General features: G+C 39.5%; 1 protein-coding gene across 4 annotated transcripts in view; it reads left to right on the forward strand.

Annotated features, from left to right (window-relative positions):
• Positions 1–22558, forward strand: part of LOC146632772 (A-type voltage-gated potassium channel KCND3-like) — a 105904-nt gene that overhangs the window by 77362 nt on the left and 5984 nt on the right. For 2 of the 4 annotated variants that reach the window (XM_085353491.1, XM_085353493.1), the window contains exons 2-3: positions 5233–5395; positions 17756–17857. In XM_085353491.1, coding sequence (XP_085209617.1) covers positions 5233–5395; positions 17756–17857 — 265 coding nt within the window. Of the gene's footprint in view, positions 1–5232; positions 5402–17755; positions 17891–22558 lie in introns of all 4 variants that reach the window. The other 2 variants (XM_085353490.1, XM_085353492.1) reach the window with 2 other exon arrangements.

The following is a 22558-nucleotide window of genomic DNA, read 5'->3' on the forward strand; positions in this document are numbered from 1 at the left end:
CATTTTTGATATACTGTTTATTACTGGAGTCATGTGATTCCTCTAGACAGGGATTCAGATGAGAGAAAATACTATGTTCTTTGGTAGTTCTTGATTGACCTTTGAGATAATTATCCTTGTAGTAGCACTAGGAATAAGAATATGAAAAACTAAATATGAACAAATCCAGTCAGAAAAGACTGAAAAATTACAGTTCTGTTATTCAAACACCAAAAATCTCTAAACAGGAAAAATAATACATTCCCTTCAAATACATCTGCTGCACCCTTGAGTGTTTAGGCACAACTTCTGTACAGTATTGGCACCATCTCCCACAAGAAGAAAGTGACTTCATTGAAATTAATGAGGTGGCTGAGTTTTTACAGACACACAGATAAAATTGTTCTAAACGTAGCTTATGGAGCATTGGCACATGAGGATATGCAACATTCTGTGGTTGTAGATAATTTTTCACCCCCAGACTGATCCAGTCAAATCATCAGCAATTATTTGGAAGCAAGTTTAAAAAACATTTCCACCAGAATGGACCTTTTCATTACAAAGTATGTTTCTATTTTGCACAGCAGTCAGTCATCACTGTGAATGAAGGGGTGCCTCCATAATGAAAGCGAGGTCAAAATCCATTGATGCCAGCACAAAAGTAACCACAACCCTTAATTCATTAAGTGTTTAGGCACCAATCTCTCTTTGAAACATGACGGCCTGATGTGAGCTAACTCGCCGCAGAGAGCTAAGTTTTGAATATTTCACGGTAATGCAGTTCGCAGTCGTAATGATATTTGACACATCGTAGCGGGTAAGGAACGTCAAACATTATTACAACAAAGCAGTCGGAGACAGCCAGGAGAATGTCGTCTCTCATCAGCTGACAGACAGCTCGCGAAGCGAACTGTGAAATAATTTGTCTCATTGTCTGGCAGCCAGGAGCAGGACTCAGCAACAATAACAACAAGCCCTGTGGTCATCTCTCCATCGTTTGTTAATAATCCTTCATTTTTCTGACTCTTCTCTGCTTGGTGTATGCGTCAACCTGCCTGCCAGGAAACATCATGAGAGAAAGTTTTCCTCAAAGAAAAAAAGAGCTGTTCGAAATTCAGTTTGGTGAATAAAGAGCAACAAAAATGTATTATTCTTCTTATGTGAACAGAAATAATAATTCATAGAGAGCCATCATAATTGATGATAGCTAAACCTGTCCCCTACTTTCATGCTGCTATGCCTTTGAAGTTTTCTATTTTGACAGGGATGGATAAAACACAAGCTCAGTATTCTTTGGTTTTTCACCACTGAGTCCTTTACTTTAGATACATACAGGTAGACCAAAGCAGGGTTACAAATTAATTACCATGAACTCTAGAAACTGGTTTAAATCACCACATCCTTTTCTATGAATCAAACGTACTGTAAATTGCGCAATGAATTTAAAATTTTTAATGGCAATTCTGCAAAATCGCTAAACTTGGCATGGACTACATTGACTTTATTTTTCCCAATTTATTTCAGTGTGGTTAATAAAAAGCAGTCTGTTCAATTCTTTTTTTCATTATATCTGACATTACTTCTGTTATTTCTGGTCTGAATCATCTGTCCTCGTCTTTACTGTGTAGAGAACAAAAATGGAAAGTCATTTTGAATTACGATTTGAGAAACATATTCTTCCCTACCTGCGCGCATTGACTCAGGCAGAGCGGACGGCTGTGTTTGTGATAATCCCTCATCTCTTCATTCTGTGCGAGCAGGAGGTGGGTAAGACTGGTATTATACTGCTCTTCGGGAAGGAGAGCAGGCCACGGTGGAAGCTTTAGGTCAAAAAAACAAGAGTCAGAAAGTTGGAGAGCATCCCTCAAGAGGTCCAGTGGTCAACAGTGCATGGGTCTTACCTGTCATAGGTCTCTTGGTGTCGAGAACGCAGTGGAGAGGAAACTCTGGAGCCAAAGAGGCCAAACAGTCAGAGAGGAGGCAAAAAGGGTCTTTTGACAAGTGCAAGTGTTCCAGTGAAGCCTAGAGGATTAAAATCAACTCGGTTCTTGAGCCTTTTTTAAGTGACTCTTATGTAAATGGGTTGACCAAAGTCAGAGGTACTATATGCAGCATAGTCCTCTCTGTTTTCTTCTTACACAAAAAAGTGCACAAGCAAACACTGGTGAACATCGTTTCATGTCACAGTACTTAAAGTCGATGTAAGTATCCTCTCCAGGTGATGATTTTGTGTCTCTTCTCGCCAACTTACAAGCACGTCCTGGAAGTCCGTTATTAAATCAATTTGTTGCCCCAAATGCCATCATGGCTCACAGCATTCACCAGAGAGTACACCTTGGCTTCTTCCTCGCCTCAGAGCCCACTGGCAAGGCTTTGTTATGCCTGGTCTGAGCCACATAGATAGCACTGGTCCTATCTTTCTGCTTCTGTCCACCTGTCACAGCAGTCATTCACCTGTGTAATCAAATTATCAGGGGCCCAAAAGAAGCAGACGACAACAGGCATTAAAATAGGGAACAAAGAAAGGAGAAGAAGCAAAGATTTCTGTACAATGCTATGTCCAAAATTATATAACTGCATATTATTGATGTAGTAAATCAGTAATAAATACCTAGACCAGAAGCAATGAACCAACAAAGAACAATTGACTTTTAATTTCCCTTTAGCTGTACAGAGCTCAGTACTCTTGTACTTTTTTCATTTAATAAAAAGTATTTATAATTTATCTGAAAATTGAGGAGTGTAAAGACAGAAATAATTAATGTTCCTGCATGCATGTGATGTTGTTTCCACTCATTTTGTGGCCAAGGACAGGGTTAAGGTTCAGAGCAGCAACAATGATGTGATTAAGGACTTTTAGCTAGCACTGGTTGTGTTATTTTTAACATATGACAAAAGCAGATTTTTCATAATTATAGCTGAATTGATTTATTTTTACTTGAGGTATTCTAGGTTTATTTAGCTTTAAAATTAGCTGTAGCTCATATACTTTAACTTGTCTTTCCCGTTAGTTCTTAGATTTACTTTTTTTCTCAAGGTCATTTACATACTAATGGAACGCCCACTGATTACATTTTCCATCCATTTTCTTCCCCATATTCAGTTCAGGGTTATGACGGGGCTGGAGCCTATCCTAGGTGTCATAGGGTAAAAGCCAGGGTACACCCTTGACAGGTTACTAATCTATCACAGAGTTAACAGGGAGACAGACGTTCACACCTATGCAATGTTCCTCTAATTTTTCATGTGTCTGAGCGAACACACAAACTCCCTGAGCGATCCCTTGGACCACTGTGAGCGACATCAGTCTGTCATAGCCTGTCAACCACGTTGATTAGCTGCGTATATACGAATGTGAATCGCATTATTGGCTGGACTATGGGATAAGGTGGCATCGTTCTAATCCCATACGGGAGCAGCCAGTCACTTACTGACTAACACTGCAAAACAGAATTGTTAAAGTATTAATTTTAATTTCAATTCAGGTTAGATTTTTTTTGTGCGCAACGCAGATTTTCTGTGCGCAGAGACTGTGCCAGGGGTGCGCAATTGCGCACGTGCGCAGCTTAGAGGGAACATTGCACCTATGGCTAATTTATCATTTAACCTAACATCCATGTTGAAGCCAGAATACCTGGGGGGAACCCATAAAGGCACAGGGAGAACAGCTAGCCGCCACAGAGAAGGTCTCAGCAGCGAGTGGATTTGAACCGTGTGGATGGCTTTGAAAACACTCGCTGTTATACTGCTGTTCTGACTAATCTCCGAAGCCAGAAGAAACCATTGTTGAGGGGAAAAAAGAGGAAATGCCAAATTACTCACGAGCAAGACAAAAAAAAAATCAGTGTGAACATGTCTTGTGGAGTGATGAATCTAAAATTTTAATTTGTGGTTCAAGTCACTGTCAATACGTCCCGAGGTCAGTGTCTACGGCTATCTATAACAGATAGAATCTGCATTTCAGCAAATGGTGGGGATCTTATCAAAACTGATGAAATTATGAACAGAGAAAAGTGCTGTCAGATTTTGATCCACCATGGAATTCCATGTGGAAAATGCTGGATTAGAGAAAACTTAATTTTTCAGCATGACAATGATCCCCAACACTGCCTATCCCTTAAAAGCATAGAGTGTCTGGAGAGAAAACACACACATGGAGCACTACCATTCATGCACTGGCCTCCTGAGAGCCCGGACCCCAACATTATATATAATATTTAACAGTGATTTAGAGAGAACAGACCAAAAGACAGCCAATATCCAAAGAAGAGCTTCAAATGTCCTTCAAGAAGCCTGGAGAACTTTTCCCGAAGAAAGTTGTGTTGAAGAACAAAGCTGGTCATACCAAATACTGACTTTCAAGCTTATTGGAATTGTACAGACTTTGTTTTTGTCTTATATTCTGTTTCAAATTATGTTTGCCCATGTTTCAATACATCACTGCATCTTAAAAGGTGATATCAGTTGTGTGTTTAAAGCATATATCCCACTTTAATAACAGCATGACAAGAATGTTTCTGGCGCTTGTCTTAACAATTAAATTTTCAAGGTTGAGAATTGCAATGCGGAGCCAGTAATTGCACTGCATTCAAGGCGCATAATTCAGTTGTGAGCAAATTTCTTTAAGAAACAAAATGGAAAATAGAAAATCAATTTGCTTATTTATTTACTATCATAAAAAAAAACTTGGCCTTCATCGGAGATCTCTGTCCAGAAGAGCGCAGTCCTGGGAACAGGACTGTATATATATATATATATATATATCTCACAGATTTTACGCTTGCATGTCGTATGCGTGCTACTTCCTGTTTTATTTTGTCAGTCCCTCGTCTCATGTGCCTTGTTTCAGTTTTGCTTCTGCTATAGTGATGTGTAACAAAAGTCCAGACTTTAAAGGGGAGTCCTTACAGTTTTCCACTGCAGTGTTTATTCTGTATTTTTTGACCTTTCTGATGAGTGGCAGGCAGTGTGAATTGCTGCTTTGTCTACAGTAGCAGAAGCAAGCACCACAATATCAAGTGTATTCAAAAACTATAGCCTTTCTTTTAATATGCCAGCTTTTTTTCACATCAGTCAACGAGCAAGGACTTTTTATACAAAGTGTTTTCTTTTCTTTCTTTTTTTCTCGTTTCTTCATGCACATATTCGAAACACATTAAAACAGGTGCATATAATTACACAGTAAAGTGCATTTGAAACTATGCATCAACGTTCATCTTTTTCCTAACCTTTCTCATTTATCTCCTTTTGTAGGTATGGGGACATGGTGCCAAAGACAATTGCTGGAAAGATCTTTGGCTCCATCTGCTCCCTGAGTGGCGTCCTGGTGATCGCTCTGCCCGTCCCTGTCATTGTCTCCAACTTCAGCCGCATCTACCACCAGAACCAGAGAGCAGATAAACGGCGTGCTCAGAAGGTACAAGTTAGTGTCTTTTTCTCATGTGCTTCGACAGGGACAACAATGAATATTAGGGGTGCAACGATACACAAAATTCACGGTTCCGTTCAGGTCGATACTTTGGTGTCACGGTTCGATATTTTTTCGATAGAAAAAAATGTTCATGCCTTTTTACTTTGTCATTTATTAAAATTATAAATATATGTTTTAACTCAAAAGTACAGTTTTTAAATTTAATGTTGCTGAAAGTAATAAAAAAATAAATCTATATGATCGAGAAATCACTCATCTTTGGAAAAGAGAGTTTGTTACAGAGAAATGGCTCTTTCCAAAATAAAAGCTATACTACACGCTTCTTCTGGGCTATATTCTCAGCAGAATATTAAACATATCAGGTCCCCATAAGGAGAATCATGTGCTAACGGCTGTCTAAATGACTCGGGTAAAGTTTGTAGCATGCGTGCTTGTTGTTTTTGTCTGCTTCCACTTGTCTTTGCACTAGGATGATGTCGGCGTAAATGTGCAGTCATATTCGTTGTGTTCCCACTAGTGCTTTCAGGTTAATCTCGTTGAAATGACGTTAACGCCACAACACGGCAAATCTCCGTTAACGAGCTACGGCGGATCGCCACGTGCATGGGGCTGGGCGGCATCAACACGTTAACGAGCAAACTGCGCTAACACACTAGTTCCCACCCATGTAATTGAGCATTGCGTGGCACATCCAACATACTGTTTTACTTTAGTCCATGACGCGCTTACCTTCAGGGTCATACATCTCATGAAAACCAAAATAGTTCCAAACACCAGATCTGAATGAGGGTGGGGGAGGTTCAATTTGCCATGTTGCAACGAGAGCTCTGTCTCGCTAGCTTGCCCTGCGGTCAGTGCGTCACTGCGTTCGGCTACTCCGCCTAGGCTGCACTGTCGAGCGCAGATCCACTGAGCGCTCACACAGACAGCATCGTCAGAAGAAAAGTTGATCAAATAAATTAAAAATTTTGTATTGTTCGATACACATGCGTACCGAACCGAAAGCACTGTATCGAACGGTTCAATATCGATACGAGTATTGTTGCACCTCTAAGGAATATGTGTGGCTGAAATCAGTGGCTGTGTTAAATCATGTGCAAATATTACCAGAGGAGTGCATGCTCTTTATTTTCAAAAGGCCGAAGTTGTAATGCAATATGACACATTAATAAATTAATGAGAATAAATGGAAGGATGAAGTGTTGAGTAAAACTTTTGGATGTGCTGTACTAATAGTTAGTCCTAAAATGGGAATAAAAACTTTTGAAAGTCCTTTTGTTTTATTCACATCATTAAAATAATGGATGTGAGTTTAAAGATCTTGATGACAGATGAGTTTCGTTCATATGGAAGGCACACGGGTATTTTTACCAACTTAAAAAAAGGTGCTGGTGAAAGGGACTGACCCCAATTAGGAACTGTACAACTGCTTTGCGAATGAATGTCCTTCACCATAATTCATCCCACATTTTTCAGCACCATCATACACACAAGAAATGTGTTGCCCTTCAGATGCACATTAACTTAACATACTTTTAGACACACTCACACACAAGTTTCTTAGACACACACTAAGTACCAAATGTTAGCCAGCCATTCACTACAATTCCCCCAGTAGGCTTGACCTTTCTATGGGGCTAGATAAGAGCGCTATTAAGTTAGAGAGCAGCTGCTGATAGCTAATTGAGGAGGGAAAAGTGTGATTTGAATCCTTACTGATATTAGAATCCTAGGTGTGTGGTTTTCTAATTAATATACTGATTTCAATCAGTTCAAACACAACAGCATGGGCTCTCTCGCACCTTTATTGAGTCCAGTGAGGCTCAGTTCTGAGTAAAATAGGTCTGATAGAGGTAATGAATTGGTGAACTGGTGAAGTTGGATTCATCCTGTTAGATCAAACCTCAGTCAGTCTTGGTAATATTTACATTCAAGAAATTGAGAAAAACCTTGTGTACTTAGATCTGGTTTCATAATATTTTCGAAAGGCTGCCCAGTTGTGTATGTTTCATAAAAATATGACGCACTAAATAATTTTATCGTGTCATTGCTACTTTAAAACACTGTTTCTCACTGATGTAGTATACAGAAAATACAACCTCTGCAGCACTTCTTCTGTAACACTTTCATAACAGATGCGTAGTTACTTGTTCATTGACAGAATGTCTATTGTTTTGATATTGACATGCTTAAGTGGGCATGGTCGTACTGTTGCTAAGCAACAGCGACTGACAGTAGGGCTGACCAAATATACTCCATGACCCAGCAGCTTTTTTTTCCCATGCATTTGTTGTGCAAGTTGCTTTTTATATTGATCTTGAAGGATTTTTTTTTTAGATATCATCTTTCAGTGGTTGTAAAACATTTTTAGACCACAAAGGGACCATAAACTCTTCACACTAATGAAGTTCTTTTAGCTTTTTGATGCTTTTCAGGCTTATAGTGCCTATTAAAGCAGTGAGGAGGCTCTCTGGGAAACATAGCCCACTCTCAATGAGGAATTAATTTACAAAAACAGTATTAAGCTGTTAAAGGATAATTAAAAAGAAATAACATTTTATTGCTGCTTTTTGCCGTGGTCGTTGAGGATCTTCCCTCAATAGAAATCCCTGATGCAAGTAAACCATTATTCACATTTTAAAAGCTTAAAGGCTTAAAAACTAATGTTCAAAGTTGAAACAACGGACGGACAACAAAATGTAAGCAAACACGGAAGTGCAAAAGTGCTTAGAAAGAAATCTGATTCAGCAATTAGAGTTAAGGTCTATAGGTGGCTTTAATATAGTAATTTAGCATAAATGTTTGTATCTAAAGTGTCACGTAAATAAAACAAATTTTAAAAAAAGAAAGTAGGTCTGGACTTGGTATTGTATTAAAAAAATTGTTACCTTGCAATTAATAGGAAATGAAAAAATAACTTGTTCTGGTATTTCAACATGACAAGCTGCACTCTGTCATGGCTTTAAATGGATTTAATCCTATTACACAACAAAAATGTCCCTCACACACGTTGGTGTTTTTGTGAAGCTTTAGTTTATCTTGGTCATTGTCTGCTTTTTCACTCATTTTCAGTTTTTCCAGTCTTTCTATCTGACCACTTTCAGAGGAATGTTTTTGCTTTTTAAGCCTCTTAACACTGACCTGTGAATCATTCAAGAAGAAAAAAGGCACCTAACTCAAGGGATGAGCCAGTGTTGTGCTTACACCTAATAAACATGTTAGCAACAAACCAGCTCTAGATTATAAATTTTAGGCACAAGAAACAAGAACCCATCCCAAAAATATATAATTTCTTGCTACTTCTTTAGTTGAATTTATTAAAAGATGCGAAAAACAACATGGTTAATTAGCATAAAATAGTGTTTTTGCTATTTAGATCGCGGCCCCCAACCTTTTTTGCGCCACGGACCGGTTTATGCCCGACAATATTTTCAGGGACCGGCCTTTAAGGTGTCGCAGATAAATACAACAAAATAAAACTAGTACCGGTACCGAAAAAAGAAGATTTATTCATAACACACGTGAAAAGACCGAGGAAAACAGAGTTAACGATAAAAACAATAACAAAAAACTGATAAAAACCCTGAAAACCATACATTTCACACCCGAGCCTCAACTCTCGCGGCCCGGTACCAAACGCCCGGGGGTTGGGGACTGCTGATTTGGAATATTTAGATTATTTAGTGTGCAGTGTGTCGGTAACAAAATGATTAAAGTGCATAAGTGGAGGACAAAAGAAAAAGTGGCAGGCCTAAAAGAGCAAATGAACAGTATGTCAAAGTGATGTCCTTAGAAAATAGCACAAGACACCGACACCAACCCTGAGAGATGCATTTGGCCCTTCAATTGATCCATCTACTGTTCACCGAAGCCTCATTAGAAATGGTGGAAGGGTGGCTGTCAAGAAGCTCTTCTTGACATATGACAGTTATAGCAGGCAAAATAACAGACCCTGATGCAGGACTCTGAATACAGGAATGAACTAAAACAACAATGAAATCCAACACAAATGCAGGGCAGGAGCAGGAACATAGCTGAGTTTATTTTGTCTGTTTCATTGTCAATATGTACAAAGGAGGTACAAGAGTGTCTACAATCATCTGTTAAACACAGCAGAGGCTCTGACATGGTTTGCAGCTTCATTTCAGCAAGTGGCGTTGGGGACCTTGTCAAAGGTGATGTTGGGGATCTGGGCAGAAAAACTAAGCAACACTATCAGTCGTAGACCAGCCTGCCCAGAGCCTGGACCCTGACATTAACTAGAACAGTCTGGGAACAAAAGGCAGCCAAGAGATTTAAATGTTCTGGGGGGTTGGGGGTATTCCTGAAGACTACAGGAAAGTTTCCCTCTGAGAGTTCAGTCTGTACTGAAGAATAAAGATGGCTGTATACATATGCTGGCACATGTTTCAATAAGCCAGTGAAACAATTCCTTGTTTTTCCAGCAAAATATAAAAAAATTATGGACTACTGCTCATGGTTTTTGTACAGTGTCCCCCAGTGAGCTATATTTGGTCTAATGAAGTAGCTTCTTCTTCTTCTTCTGCCTTTAATATAACTTAAAACAATAGGAAGAAAAATCAAGGGGAAATATCTGTTATGGTAACTCTGTTCAAAAATAAATTTTCCTTTTATTACTTTATATGTTCTGGCCTCCCATTTCTCTCCAGAACTCATTCGTCTTCATTCTTCTATAACCACACACTGCTCTCGGTTCCTATTACAATTATGTAGTCATCAGGGGATTTGATTTTACAAAAAGGTCTTCTCGTGTATCCATCGTGGCTTCTCAGTCATTAAATAGAAAGTAGAGAAACCAAATTGGGCTTAATGATAGTTATTGCCTGCTAACTACTGGAGTGTATGCCTCAGTGCAAAGTACAGTCTGTCTTGAAGTTCAGTAACCCACTGAGGATATAACTAGCCACAGAAACAACCCCTGCCCTGATACTAATGTTCCTAATTCCCCAATAATTTGAAAACCAAACGTGCAGATGACAAAGACAGGTTCCTCTTTTATTCCTTCAGCAAATCAGCACTGCAGCACAGTGCAGTCAGAGTGCCGATAAGTGTCGAGGCAGTAAATGGACTGAGGTCACACCGGTAATGGGACAGCAAAGTCAAGTGGAGCCACACTGAGAGATGGCAGGTTGTTAAGGAAAAAAAGTCCTGAGACCAGAGACGTGAGGGCAAAACAAGACAATGGGAGCAAGAGAGGAAAGAGGGATGGAGGTCTGACAAGAGTAAAAAGAGTAAGAGAATAAAAAGAAGACCGAGGAAGCAGAAGGAGGAAGTGTAAGAGAGGTCTTATTGGGGTAGAAGAAAGAAAAAACAGGAAGAGGGCTCTATATAGCAGTAGTTTCAAGGCTCACTTGTCTTGGAAGTGAACATTTTGAACCTTTCTGCTGTCTGACTGTCAGACTGTGGGTGGTAATGTTGGAGCATATAGGTCTGATTTGTGCGGTCAACTGAGACCACCGATGAAGTAAAATCACCACAATCATGACTGGATTTTAGTCAGGATGTTGAAGAGGCTCGTTCGGGGCACACCAAACTTTAGAGTAATTTCTTAAAGAACTTCCCCAGCCATGAAATACTTATTCATCACCCTTTAGGAGGCATTTACTTCTAAAGTTGAGTTTAGTGAATTTCAATTTTTGGGATTTTGACGGATTTTTAACATAACCTCTCCTCCCCTTTTACAGTATCATGCTTTGTTTTTAATTTTATGGAGGGAATTTGATGTATCAGAATAACAAAGTATCAAGTATTTGATACTTTCATCAGAATTTTTATACTTTAATAGAAGAATGAGGTTTATTCAGGTGGCTTTGGCTCAGGAGGCAGAGCAGGTCATCTGCTAATAAGAGGGTTGGTGGTTCTATCCCTATCCTCCAGTCTGCCTGTGAAAGTATCCTTGGCCAAGATACTTAACCTCGAGCTGCTCACAATGCATTCATTAGAGTGGGAATGTTAGAAAGTGCTTGTGTGATTGGGAGATGCTGTATAAAGCGCTTTGAGTGTATTTGCCATAAAAATAACACATTCATTCATGGGGTTTTCCGTTTTATTTTACAGTAGAATCTTAAGGAATAAAGCAGTAAAGTATATCAATTAAACTCTGTGGACTTTTTCAACATATTTGAACAAGCAAACATATGAACAACTCTCAAACAGCTCTTTTAGATGAAAGCTGTATGAAAAAGACAGAAAATTTTTAATCATTTTCATAATTTGAATATATAAATGACATAACATTTCAGAAAAAAGAGGCCTCTAGTGAATTTAAAAGCATTGTAGGGAATATGGGGAATTAGAGCTGTGGGTGTTTTTCTCTTGTGTTTTATGCTTCATGTTGTGGGTATTTGTATGCAATATATTGTGTTGTAGAGGTTGTATTTAATGTTTGCTTCCTCGGTCAAGAATTGTGAAATTTGATCTCAGTAGAACTTCCTGGTCAAATGAAGTTAAAGCAGATCAATCACATTTCAGCTTGGGTGTAAGGTTGTAAGATTCTCCGTAGGGAATGATATGTGACACCAAACATCCAGTGTCTTCTCTTTGTTATTGAAATGTGTAGCATCATCATGCCTACATCTAAAGAGCTTCCTGAGACCTTTGGGATATTTATGAATCTGGTACTGAGGTAAAAAAAAAAAAAAAAAAAGCTAACCATTCCAGTCCAAGGAAAATATTCTAGAAGTAGAAAAGATTTTCAACAACATGAGAAAAAAATGCCAGTCTGTCCAGGGTTAGACTAGAAGCCTCAGATAATGTAAGATTTCATTACAGGATGTGCAGGTAATGCTTGCAACTGTTGCTATTAGCATGCACACATTTATAGTCTGAAAGAGAATCACAAGCTTAACCTGCATGTGAAGCTTGCCATTAAAAAGTTCTTTCTATCCAAAATGAACATTAGAGTAAAACTGCAGCTTGCTAACGTGTACGCAAAGACTTTTTGGAATAAAGGATAAAGACAGAAGCTTTTTGGCTACAGTAACAGTGGACATTTTTGTGCATTGATTACAAGATTGACATGTTGTATCTTTTCTTTTAAAGAGTAACAAATTATTATGCACAAAAAGAAATTCAAGTGAGATTTACTTACTTACTAATGCCCATCTTTTTTTCTTTCTTTTTTTTACCTTTTTTTGAACTTTTAAACTTGCAAATTGTGCAGCCAAAGCCTAATATACAGTAGTATTTTCCTAGTACACTTTCTTAGTATACATTAATGAGGCACAATGAACTGAAGACATTCTTCTCATGATGAACTTGGGTACTGTAACGGCTAGCGAGGCAAGCCACGTGGAGTTATGAAGAAGGACCCAAAATGAAGGCACTTACTTGATGCGACTGAGCTTTACTTACGATAACAAAAGCTAAACAAAAGCAAGGGAGGCAAAATCAGAACTAAGAAAACCTGAACTAGAAAAACTAAGGATCAAACAAACAAATCTGAAACCTGAAGGAGATGGAGAGCAGAGCAAACATGGGTTAAGATACACAGGGAGAAAACACGGAGTTAACACGGATGGACCCGTGGTGCGCACAAGAGAACACACACTTTAAAAAACAAAGAGTCCACTGTGAGCGACCATCTTTGAACAGAGGCGGGGGTTTACGACACCAACTCTCTGCCATCTATAATCCAGTTTTGAGATCCCTTCCCAGACGCCTTAACGCCCACTCACATCCTGGGCCATCTGATCTCAGGAATTCGCATGATAAGGTGGGGCCAGGTTTCACAATGAACACACCCGAAACTCTGGCTGATTGGGACCCACACCCAGTTTCACACCTTGGCTCAGGCGATTAGAGGATCATCAGGGGGTCCTTTTGTCCCTCTGTGGGGGGTTTCTCCCACTAGGTTTATATCTGGGACTCTCCACCATTTGACCTTAGAACTGAAGAAGCTTCTCGGATGAGAGGTGAAACGTCTTCAAGCAACTTAAAGAAGTCCAGACGCTTTTCTTTGCAAGCTCCTTTGACCATCATATATGATCTTCACAGTGCAGAGAACACAAATTAGCATCCATTACTATAATGAAATAATTTGTTAGTTTGAAATGCTACAGGGAACTATGTACCTGTACATTAATGCTGTGGAAAGACTTCCTGTTCACATAGTCTCCTTCATTTACTGAAGGAGCAATGATTGGAATGTGAGTGCCATCTATACAGCCAATCACGCCTGGGAACCGTGAGAATAAATGTAAAATTTAAGTAGTAGTTCAAGTATCACCACATCATGAATTAAGTTTTGTTCATCCTGATACCTGCAATTTTGTGGAATCCCTCTTTGATAAATCTTGTGGGTCTATGACCGGGGAACACCACAAACGAGTACAGGAGACGTTTCAGTGCAACTGTAACATTCCTGACTGCCCGACAGACGGTAGCCTTGGAAACGTGCTCAGCATCACCAATATTATACAGAAAGCTCCCGTTTGCAAAAAACCGAAGTGCAATACAAATAATATGTACAGAACTGAGAGGATGTCCGCGATGTGTCACATGAGCAATATATGGCCTGAGGATGTTATCCAAATAAATTATGGATTGTGCTGAAAAACGGTAACCTTCACACAGAAAATCATCAGGAAATGATAAAATGCGCTCTAATCACTCTCTCCCGGCGGAGAGCTCTGCGGAGAATTTGGGCTTCAACATCTACAGGTTTCTGACAAAGAGGCGGAGAAAGTCAGGGTTAGTTGAAGTAAACCTGATAGGGGGCAGGTTAGCTTCACGGAGTGTGTCGTCATAGTAACTCACTCAGAATTAATCTAAACTCGCTTTGTGAAACCGAAAACCCAGAGTTTTCGTTAACTCAGGGTATACTTACTCAGATTTTGCACTAAACCGGCTTTCTGAAACAGGGCCCTGTTGTTAGAATGTATTTAATATTACTTTCTACACCAGGATCTTTTTCTACGCAGCTGACGGCTGTAACTGTGCAGGGGCGGATCTAGCAAAGTTTAGCCAGGGGGGCCGATAGGGCATGAACAGGGAAAAGGGGGCACAAAGACATACTTTTCTTTCTTATTCTCATTTAAAATGTCGAGCTTTTAATAAATAATTATCTGAATCTGACACCCAAAGTTTTAATCTGATGTAAAATGTATAGAAGTCCATTACTGTATATAGTAACTGTTAAGTCTAATATACCCTAGTAAGCTATAGTACATTTTCCTTTGGGAAGGTACCATCTGTGCAGTCTGCAGTTCTGTTGAAGAAAGATGTTGAATCTATTTAATATTTCTTGAAAAATAATTTATTTCTGTGCATTTTTTTTCACACTGCATCAAATTAAGGTTGATTACGTCGATTAAGCATCATGAGGTGGAGTGTGAGGGGTGGTTCCTTATTTTTTATTTATTTATTTTTGTTGTTGCTGGGAGTTGGAACCCTATTAGTTAGGTTGCTTAATATTTACGCTAAGTACTCTTTAAAATACCAGAATAGGGAGGATGGTGTAGGTTTGAGTTTATTAGATTGATCAGTATTGCTGAACTATGAAATATTTTTTTTTTGCATACAGGTATAACAGAATAGCTTTAGTGTAGTTGTTGTTTTAAACTTGAGTATGAACTTATACAAAATGCAGCAAGATATTTTAAAAAAACAGTTTTGTTGATTAAAAAACATTATATCGGATTCATATCGGTATCGGCAGATATCCAAATTTATGATATCAGTATCGGTATCGGACATAAAAAAGTGGTATCGTGCCATCTCTAGTTCTAACACACCTGAATCAAATGAATGGCTTGTTATTAGGCCTTTGCCAAACTTGGTGGCATGCTGAAAAGGTAATCCAACCATTTGATGCAACTGTGTTGGAGTAGGGATGCATCTAAAAGCTGCAGTAGCTCTCGAGGACTGGGATTCGGCCCTGATCTGACATATGAAAATTCCTCGGTTTGTTTCAGTTATTTATTTACATTTTTTACTTACTTTTAAGTAAACATAATTTTTTTCTGTTTGGCATTTTCATGATGATGAGTTTTGTAGGACAAAACAATAAATTCATTATCATTGGTAGAGAATTTTCAGTTACATTTTCACTAACATTTCAGTGAAAGATTCATTCAGTCCTTCTGGGGCTCAGACAAACTTTTAAATCAATGGGATTTTAAGGCCATCAAAAGCAAATTGACCTTTAAAAGGCCTGGTTTGCAGTTCGTTCAAGAGCATACACAATGGTTTACAGCATAAAAATGAACACTACAGTGCTCAGTTGGAAAACAAATAATTTTTATTGCAGCTAGACAAATATTGATCCATGTGTGATACCTTTATTAACTATTCAGGGACTTGATTTTAAAGCAGTTTGACTTAATCTGCTTCAATATTTTCCACTGTCTTTAACTTTGAACTAAATGAGACTCAATCACACCTCTGGAGTTGTCATGTGTTTAGAGTAAAAGTTTCTTAGAGAACTGTTTGGGCTCAGCAGCTCATCACAGACGCTCAGCACAACCTTTTGCACTTACAGAAGAATCAGAGACGCTTATTCTTTCATATTTTTCCCTTTCTTGTGTCAAGTAGTACTTTTGATCAATCATAAAGCCAGGCAGCTTGTGACAGTAATTTCACTGGTTCCTAATTCATTCACTCTTCAGCTGCAGAAAGAAGCAGTCAATGATCCTCCCATTTTACTCCTGTTTCACATACTGACCACGTACATACACAAGCACTATTATTACCTCTCAGGTTCCAGCTTTTCATACAACTTCACTAGTCTGACAGGCAGTTTTTGAAGCATCTAAATATTACTTTTGAATCATGTCTGGAAAGCAGATGTTCTTCGGTATCTCCTGTTTCTTAAATGTATATAAAGGGGGTGAGAGAGAGAGAGCACAGTGGGGTGAGGTTAAAGATAAAGCTCACCTTACAGTTGTCATAATATCCTCTTCATTTTATGAAATCCTTAATGCAATATCTCTCTCATTTCCTGCCTCCTTTGTTCTATTATTTTATCTCTTATTTAAAGCAATTTTATCTTTTTGCTGCAACAGAAAGGGAATAAAATAAACTGATAAATGTTGGCAAACAGACTTTGCAATGTTGTGAACTCAGTAGGTTCTCATGGGCATAATTGGCACTAATGCAGCAAATTATCAATTTGTGCTTGCAGCACCATTAAATGCAAGACTTGGCTTCATGTTGCATTTATATTTTTCTTAGTTTGAGCCCATTTTTTTTTGTTGTTGCTTTTCTTGGTGGACCGACTCTTTAGTTTTATCCTTTTTAGAAGAATCAATCTGAAGGGTTCAGACTCAAAAGTCTCACAACTTTCTGCCAAAAATTGGAGTTTCAAAGAGATCATCGTGATTCTTCATTCTTTATTTATGATTAGTCAGAGTTTGCTGCTCTTCCAGGGATCCAAATAAAATGAATTATAAAAAAAAAAAAAAAAACAAAACTCTGTATCAATGGACTGGAAGGAAAAACTAGAAAAAGCGAAGCTGTAAAGAATCAGAAAATATAAGGGCTAAAGTTACAGATGAAAGAATAAAAAGTTAAAAGAAGACATTCATTTAAAAAAGCTTTTTGATTCAATCTACACTGCCTTGGCAAAATTGTTGTTAGACATCCCAATTAAAGCTACAACTACCCAAGAATTGCTTTCATGATTTTGATTGTTGTTTTCTCTATAAAACATAAGAGATCTTTATATATTTAAAAAGAGCACTGTGTTAGACTAAAAACTGATCAAAGTATTTACATATTATTTAACTGTTTTAAACCTGTTTAAAGGTCCTCATATTCTTGCACACCTGTAATCTAGAGTTGGTATAAGCCTCCAGTAACTTGAAATCCTATCATGTTTCCCCCAAACACAAAGACAAGCCATTATCGTAGAATTTGCTGTCTAAAACCTTTTTCTAGCTGGTGACTTCAGCCTCAGTCAGCATCTTTGGGAAAAACTGGAAACTGAGCCAGGCCTTATCGCCCAACATCACTACTGGGATTTCAGCTAAATGTGAGCAAAAATCTGCAGCAGCTAGATAGCAACATATTTATGCTCATTTCAGACTTGAAATTAAATTTTCAGCAATCCCAAATGAGTGTATTGTTTGGGTGCCGACTTACAGACATACTCAGTAGCAGCATGTTACAGACACAAGAACATGACAGCAGTCTCTGTCATATATAATGAAAGAGAGAAACTTGAAAATGCAGAGATAAGAGCAGTCATGTAGTAGCTGTGAAAATTACTACAGAGTTTGTGTGATGAGTTGGCAGATTCTTATCATTAAATAGGTATTAGTCATCTTCTCCGACCTCCCGCCTACCTTGTCTGATGCTGTGACTTCTTCTTCGTCCCACACCCAGAAAGCCAGACTGGCCAGGATAAGAATAGCCAAGTCCGGCAGCGCCAACGCCTTCCTTCAGAGCAAACGCAACGGACTTCTCAACGAACTGCTGGAGCTGACGGTGAGAAAGACCCCTGACCCTCTGAATGCGAAGATCCACCAACAGCAAAGTGGGCGCGATGATTTCTTGGACGCTGTTTTAATTAAGTGTGCTCATTAAAAATGGTGCAATGCCAGCAGGTTGTAATTCAGTATTAATCATGTTGTTCCTTGTCAAACGCCCATGTACTAATTATTTCAGTTCACTGCAACTCAGTTGCTTGGAGGCAACAACTTCACATCTGCAGTACGCAAACACAAGCAAAGTGGCAACAATTACTGTCAAATAAACAGAGAACAATTTAAAAGTAATTTAGAGGCTATAAAAGAAGAAGTTGGAGCCATTACATTCTTGTTGTTATGCAGGGCAGAGGTGATAGCAGAGGCTAATAATGCCCCATGTGAGTGTTGTCTGTGTAATAACACAAAGTGCTTTTTTTGGTTGTTCATCAGTCTGAGACTTGATTTAATCTGTGTCTGTGAAAACGGTAAGCTGAGGTTATCTAGGATGTAAGATTGTTCTTACTTGCTTGTCGAGTCGCTCTTGGTAATAATTAGGTTGTTAGTGCATTAAAGGAGGCTTCAAAGCAAAACGGAGCCGCTGAACAATGAAACAGTGGAGACAATAGAGATTAACTTGAAAGTAGTTTTGAAATTCAGTTTCTAATGCCTAGCCTAAGAAGAGGACATAAATAATTATTTGCTCTACTGTAATGCATGTCTGCGCATAAAGATCAGAACTTTCTACTTTTTGAATCAATCATCCCCTCACTCTTTTATACAATATATATATATATATATATATATATATATATATATATATATTATAACCACCGTGGAAAAATGTGTTAGGTAAAGTGTGAGCAAATTGCCTAAATCCCATCCATCTAGACCATCGCTCGTGTTTTCAGTGACACACTCCCCTCCTTGCAGATGGTTACTAAAATCCATTTGGACCTAATAGAGTCCAGTATGAAAGCATGAAAGCTCATGGGTGTCTGCAAGTGGTTAGAATTATCATATAAATGCCATCTGTGAGCACTGAGCACCCCCCTTTCCTTTTCGTGTCTGTGATGAAGCTGCCAGAGTCCTGATGCATCAAATTACGATGGTGTCAATTCTGACAGTCGGTGACGCTGCGTGGGTCCGAGGTAGGAGTGAGTGGAGATATATGACAAAAATCACTGATTCTGTCACAGTCATTAGTTAGACTAGAAGTTCACTCGGGGTCTGGTTGCATCTTGGCTTTTTTTATTTGTTACTTAGATCACGGGTATTGATAATCCTGTTGAGTTTTATGGTAATCTTGCATACGAAGGCATTACAGCTTTATCTCTTATCTGATCTTTTTTCCTGGAGTCATTTAAATCTATAAAAAAAACTGCTCAAAACAGTATCACAGAGGAATGGTGCGTCATGCACTAAAGAAACAAAGAAAGAAGCCACACACCCATAAAAGCCAGCTTCACTTATACAAAAATCAGCACATACAAGAACGCAAAAAAAGAAGGCTGTAGTGAACTAGGACAATATATATAAAAATAAATGAGTGGGTCACTCATTTACTTGATGCCATCAAGCCTTGAAATATGTATATAAACATATATTTGTACTTCCTGCATGCCCATGCCATCAGCTATGCATTAGTACACTTTCAGGTTTCCAAAATGATCAACTTTCCGCCCCAGGAGCTGAGTGTTCCTAGTCTTGATAATGCGCTTAGACCAAATCAAATTTTTCATAGGTATTATACCTTATGTCACCCACTTATTTTTGAAGGTTTACAGCATCTCCACAAGATATTTATCCATCCATCCATCTTCATCCGCTTTATCCGGGGCCGGGTCGCGGGGGCAGCAGCCTAAGCAAAGAGGCCCAGACCTCCCTCTCCCCAGCCACCTCCTCCAGCTTATCCGGGGGAATACCAAGGCGTTCCCAGGCCAGCCGAGAGATATAATCTCTCCAGCGTGTCCTGGGTCTGCCCCGGGGCCTCCTGCCGGTGGGACATGCCTGGGACACCTCACCCAGGAGGCGCCCAGGGGGCATCCTTGTCAGATGCCCGAACCACCTCAGCTGGCTCCTTTCGATGTGGAGGAGCAGCGGCTCTACTCTGAGCCCCTCCCGGATGGCCGAACTTCTCACCCTATCTCTAAGGGAGAGGCCAGCCACCCTTCGGAGGAAGCTCATTTCTGCCGCTTGTATCCGCGATCTCGTTCTTTCGGTCACTACCCACAGCTCGTGGCCATAGGTGAGGGTAGGGACGTAGATCGACCGGTAAATTGAGAGCTTCGCTTTTACACTCAGCTCCCTCTTCACCATTACTGCAGCTGCAGCCATAATCCGTCTGTCGATCTCGGGCTCCCTTCTCCCATCACTCGCGAACAAGACCCCGAGATACTTGAACTCCTCCACTTGGGGCAGGAACTCATCCCCGACCCAGAGTGGGCACTCCACCCTTTTCCGGCTGAGAACCATGGCCTCAGATTTGGAGGTGCTGATCCTCATTCCCGCTGCTTCACACTCGGCTGCGAACCGTTCCAGTGCGAGCTGGAGGCCCTCACCCTGGTGTTGATGAGGTCCGCCCCGAGTTCCTGAAGGCTCTGGACGTTGTAGGGCTGTCCTGGTTGGCACGCCTCTGCAATGTTGCGTGGAGATCAGGGGCAGTACCTGTGGACTGGCAGACCGGGGTGGTGGTCCCCATCTTTAAGAAGGGGGACCGGAGGGTGTGTTCCAACTACAGGGGGATCACACTCCTCAGCCTCCCTGGGAAAGTCTATGCCAGGGTGTTGGAAAGGAGAGTTCGTCCGTTAGTCGAACCTCGGATACAGGAGGAACAATGCGGTTTTCGTCCTGGTCGTGGAACACTGGACCATAACAAGATAAATATAACAAGATATTTATTTTAATTGTTATTAAGAAACAATGGCTTTTTTTTTCAAATAGCAGCATACATCCAGAATATATGCTATAAAACTCCTGAACAGCTGACCTACCCCAACTGCAATTTGTACATCAGCACACTTTTTATCCTTATTTTTATCTTTATTATCTTGTTCCTTTAACCCTTACCTAACTTGGCATTTGTGTATGGACACCAAAGGAAGAATTTCATTGCACAGAGAAATGCTATTTCTTCTGTATACATGACAATAAACACTTTGAATCTTGAATCTTGAATAAGATCTGAGTTTAGGTACTATCTTGATCAATGTGCTATAGAAGTATGCAACAACTCGGACATCAGCTTAAATAAAACTATATTTATTATTTCACTGGTTACTCAGCAAATGAAATGAAAAAAGGTGGGAAGCTTCACAATTGTATTATTTATATTCAACATATGCATAATTGCACAAACAGTGACAACAAGCAGACCCAACTTTAAAGGGAGGCACTGCTGTAGTAACTCAACAGCTAGCTTAGACCTCAATCACAAAGGCCTAGAGATCCGGTATCCACAACTCACCAGGAAAACTGGGTGCATGGAGGTCATTATGAGTCACTTGGTGAAATTGGTTGCAAAGACGATGCTGCACCGATTACCTCTTTCAGATGGCTTTGGTCGTTAGCAGTTTGCCATGGCTGCCCACATTTATGGTAGTTTTGGGAGTGGGAGTTTTTCCTTCCCGCTGTCACCAAGTGCTTGCTCATAGGTGGTCGTCTGATTGTTGGGGTTAAAGTGCCTTGAGACAACTGCTGTTGTGTTCTGTATAGAAAATCTTGTCTGCAATTATAACCTAACTATTACCAAAAATGGAGAAAATTTGCCTTCAAAGTCAAGTTATGCCTTTTACTTTGAGGTACAACTCTCTGTTTTCACTACCGCTTGGAGAGAGCAGTTGGCAAGTGTTTGCAGGTGTTCAGTGTAAACCTCTTTGTGACTTATTTCACCTTGTGACAAAGGTGAGGCATATTCAAGGAATACACATTTAATCCTCATGACCGGTGATTGCCAGATGGTGACCAGCTGGTCTAGGCCTGTGTGACTGAGGCCACAGCACATAGCACTCTATATATCCTGAACTCACAGCATCCTGGACCTGACTCACAGCTAAATGCCAAACTAACTGATATTACCCTTCACACTTCCATTGAGGCAATGGCCAGGCCAGCTCCAGAATACAGAAGTAACTTAACATTGGATAAAGTGCATTAATGTCATTCTCTAACTGATTTGAACACCTATTTATGGTAATATGTGATTGAATAGTGCAGTTACAACATTAGTTGGATAGCCAGACTGACAAATCACAGCCCTCTAATGACATCTCCAGGAACTTGACATTTGGGTCATACATCCATTTTGAGGATATTGAAAAATGCCCAGATGGTAGAAGACCTTCTTGAATCTGAAATAAATAAATTGAGTTGCTACAAAGTAACAAAATTAATTGATACATCATTTAATATTAAATAAAATAACCTATAAAAAGAGTCTTGCATCCCTGAATACATCTTTAATCAAGACAATTAATTTTTGGATTATTTCATTTACTCAGTCCCTCAAAAAGATATGTTCACATAATTATACACATCTCATTATTACTGTTGTAGTTTTGGACATCACATGAATAACACTGAATACTTAAGGGCAGAGGTTCCCAAAGTGTGGACGAAAGGTGCAAACACATAGAAAAATCTGCGTTTTCAAAAATACCCGTGTACACGTGGGCGTAGCCTGAGTTTTTAAAAAAATCGCAGTTTTCGGTGATTCGAAACACCA

The sequence above is a fragment of the Diplotaxodon limnothrissa genome, linkage group LG5 (genome assembly GCF_057381915.1).
Source record: "Diplotaxodon limnothrissa isolate DT_005_m linkage group LG5, D_limnothrissa_male_GT1.1, whole genome shotgun sequence".
Taxonomy (NCBI): Eukaryota; Metazoa; Chordata; class Actinopteri; order Cichliformes; family Cichlidae; genus Diplotaxodon; species Diplotaxodon limnothrissa.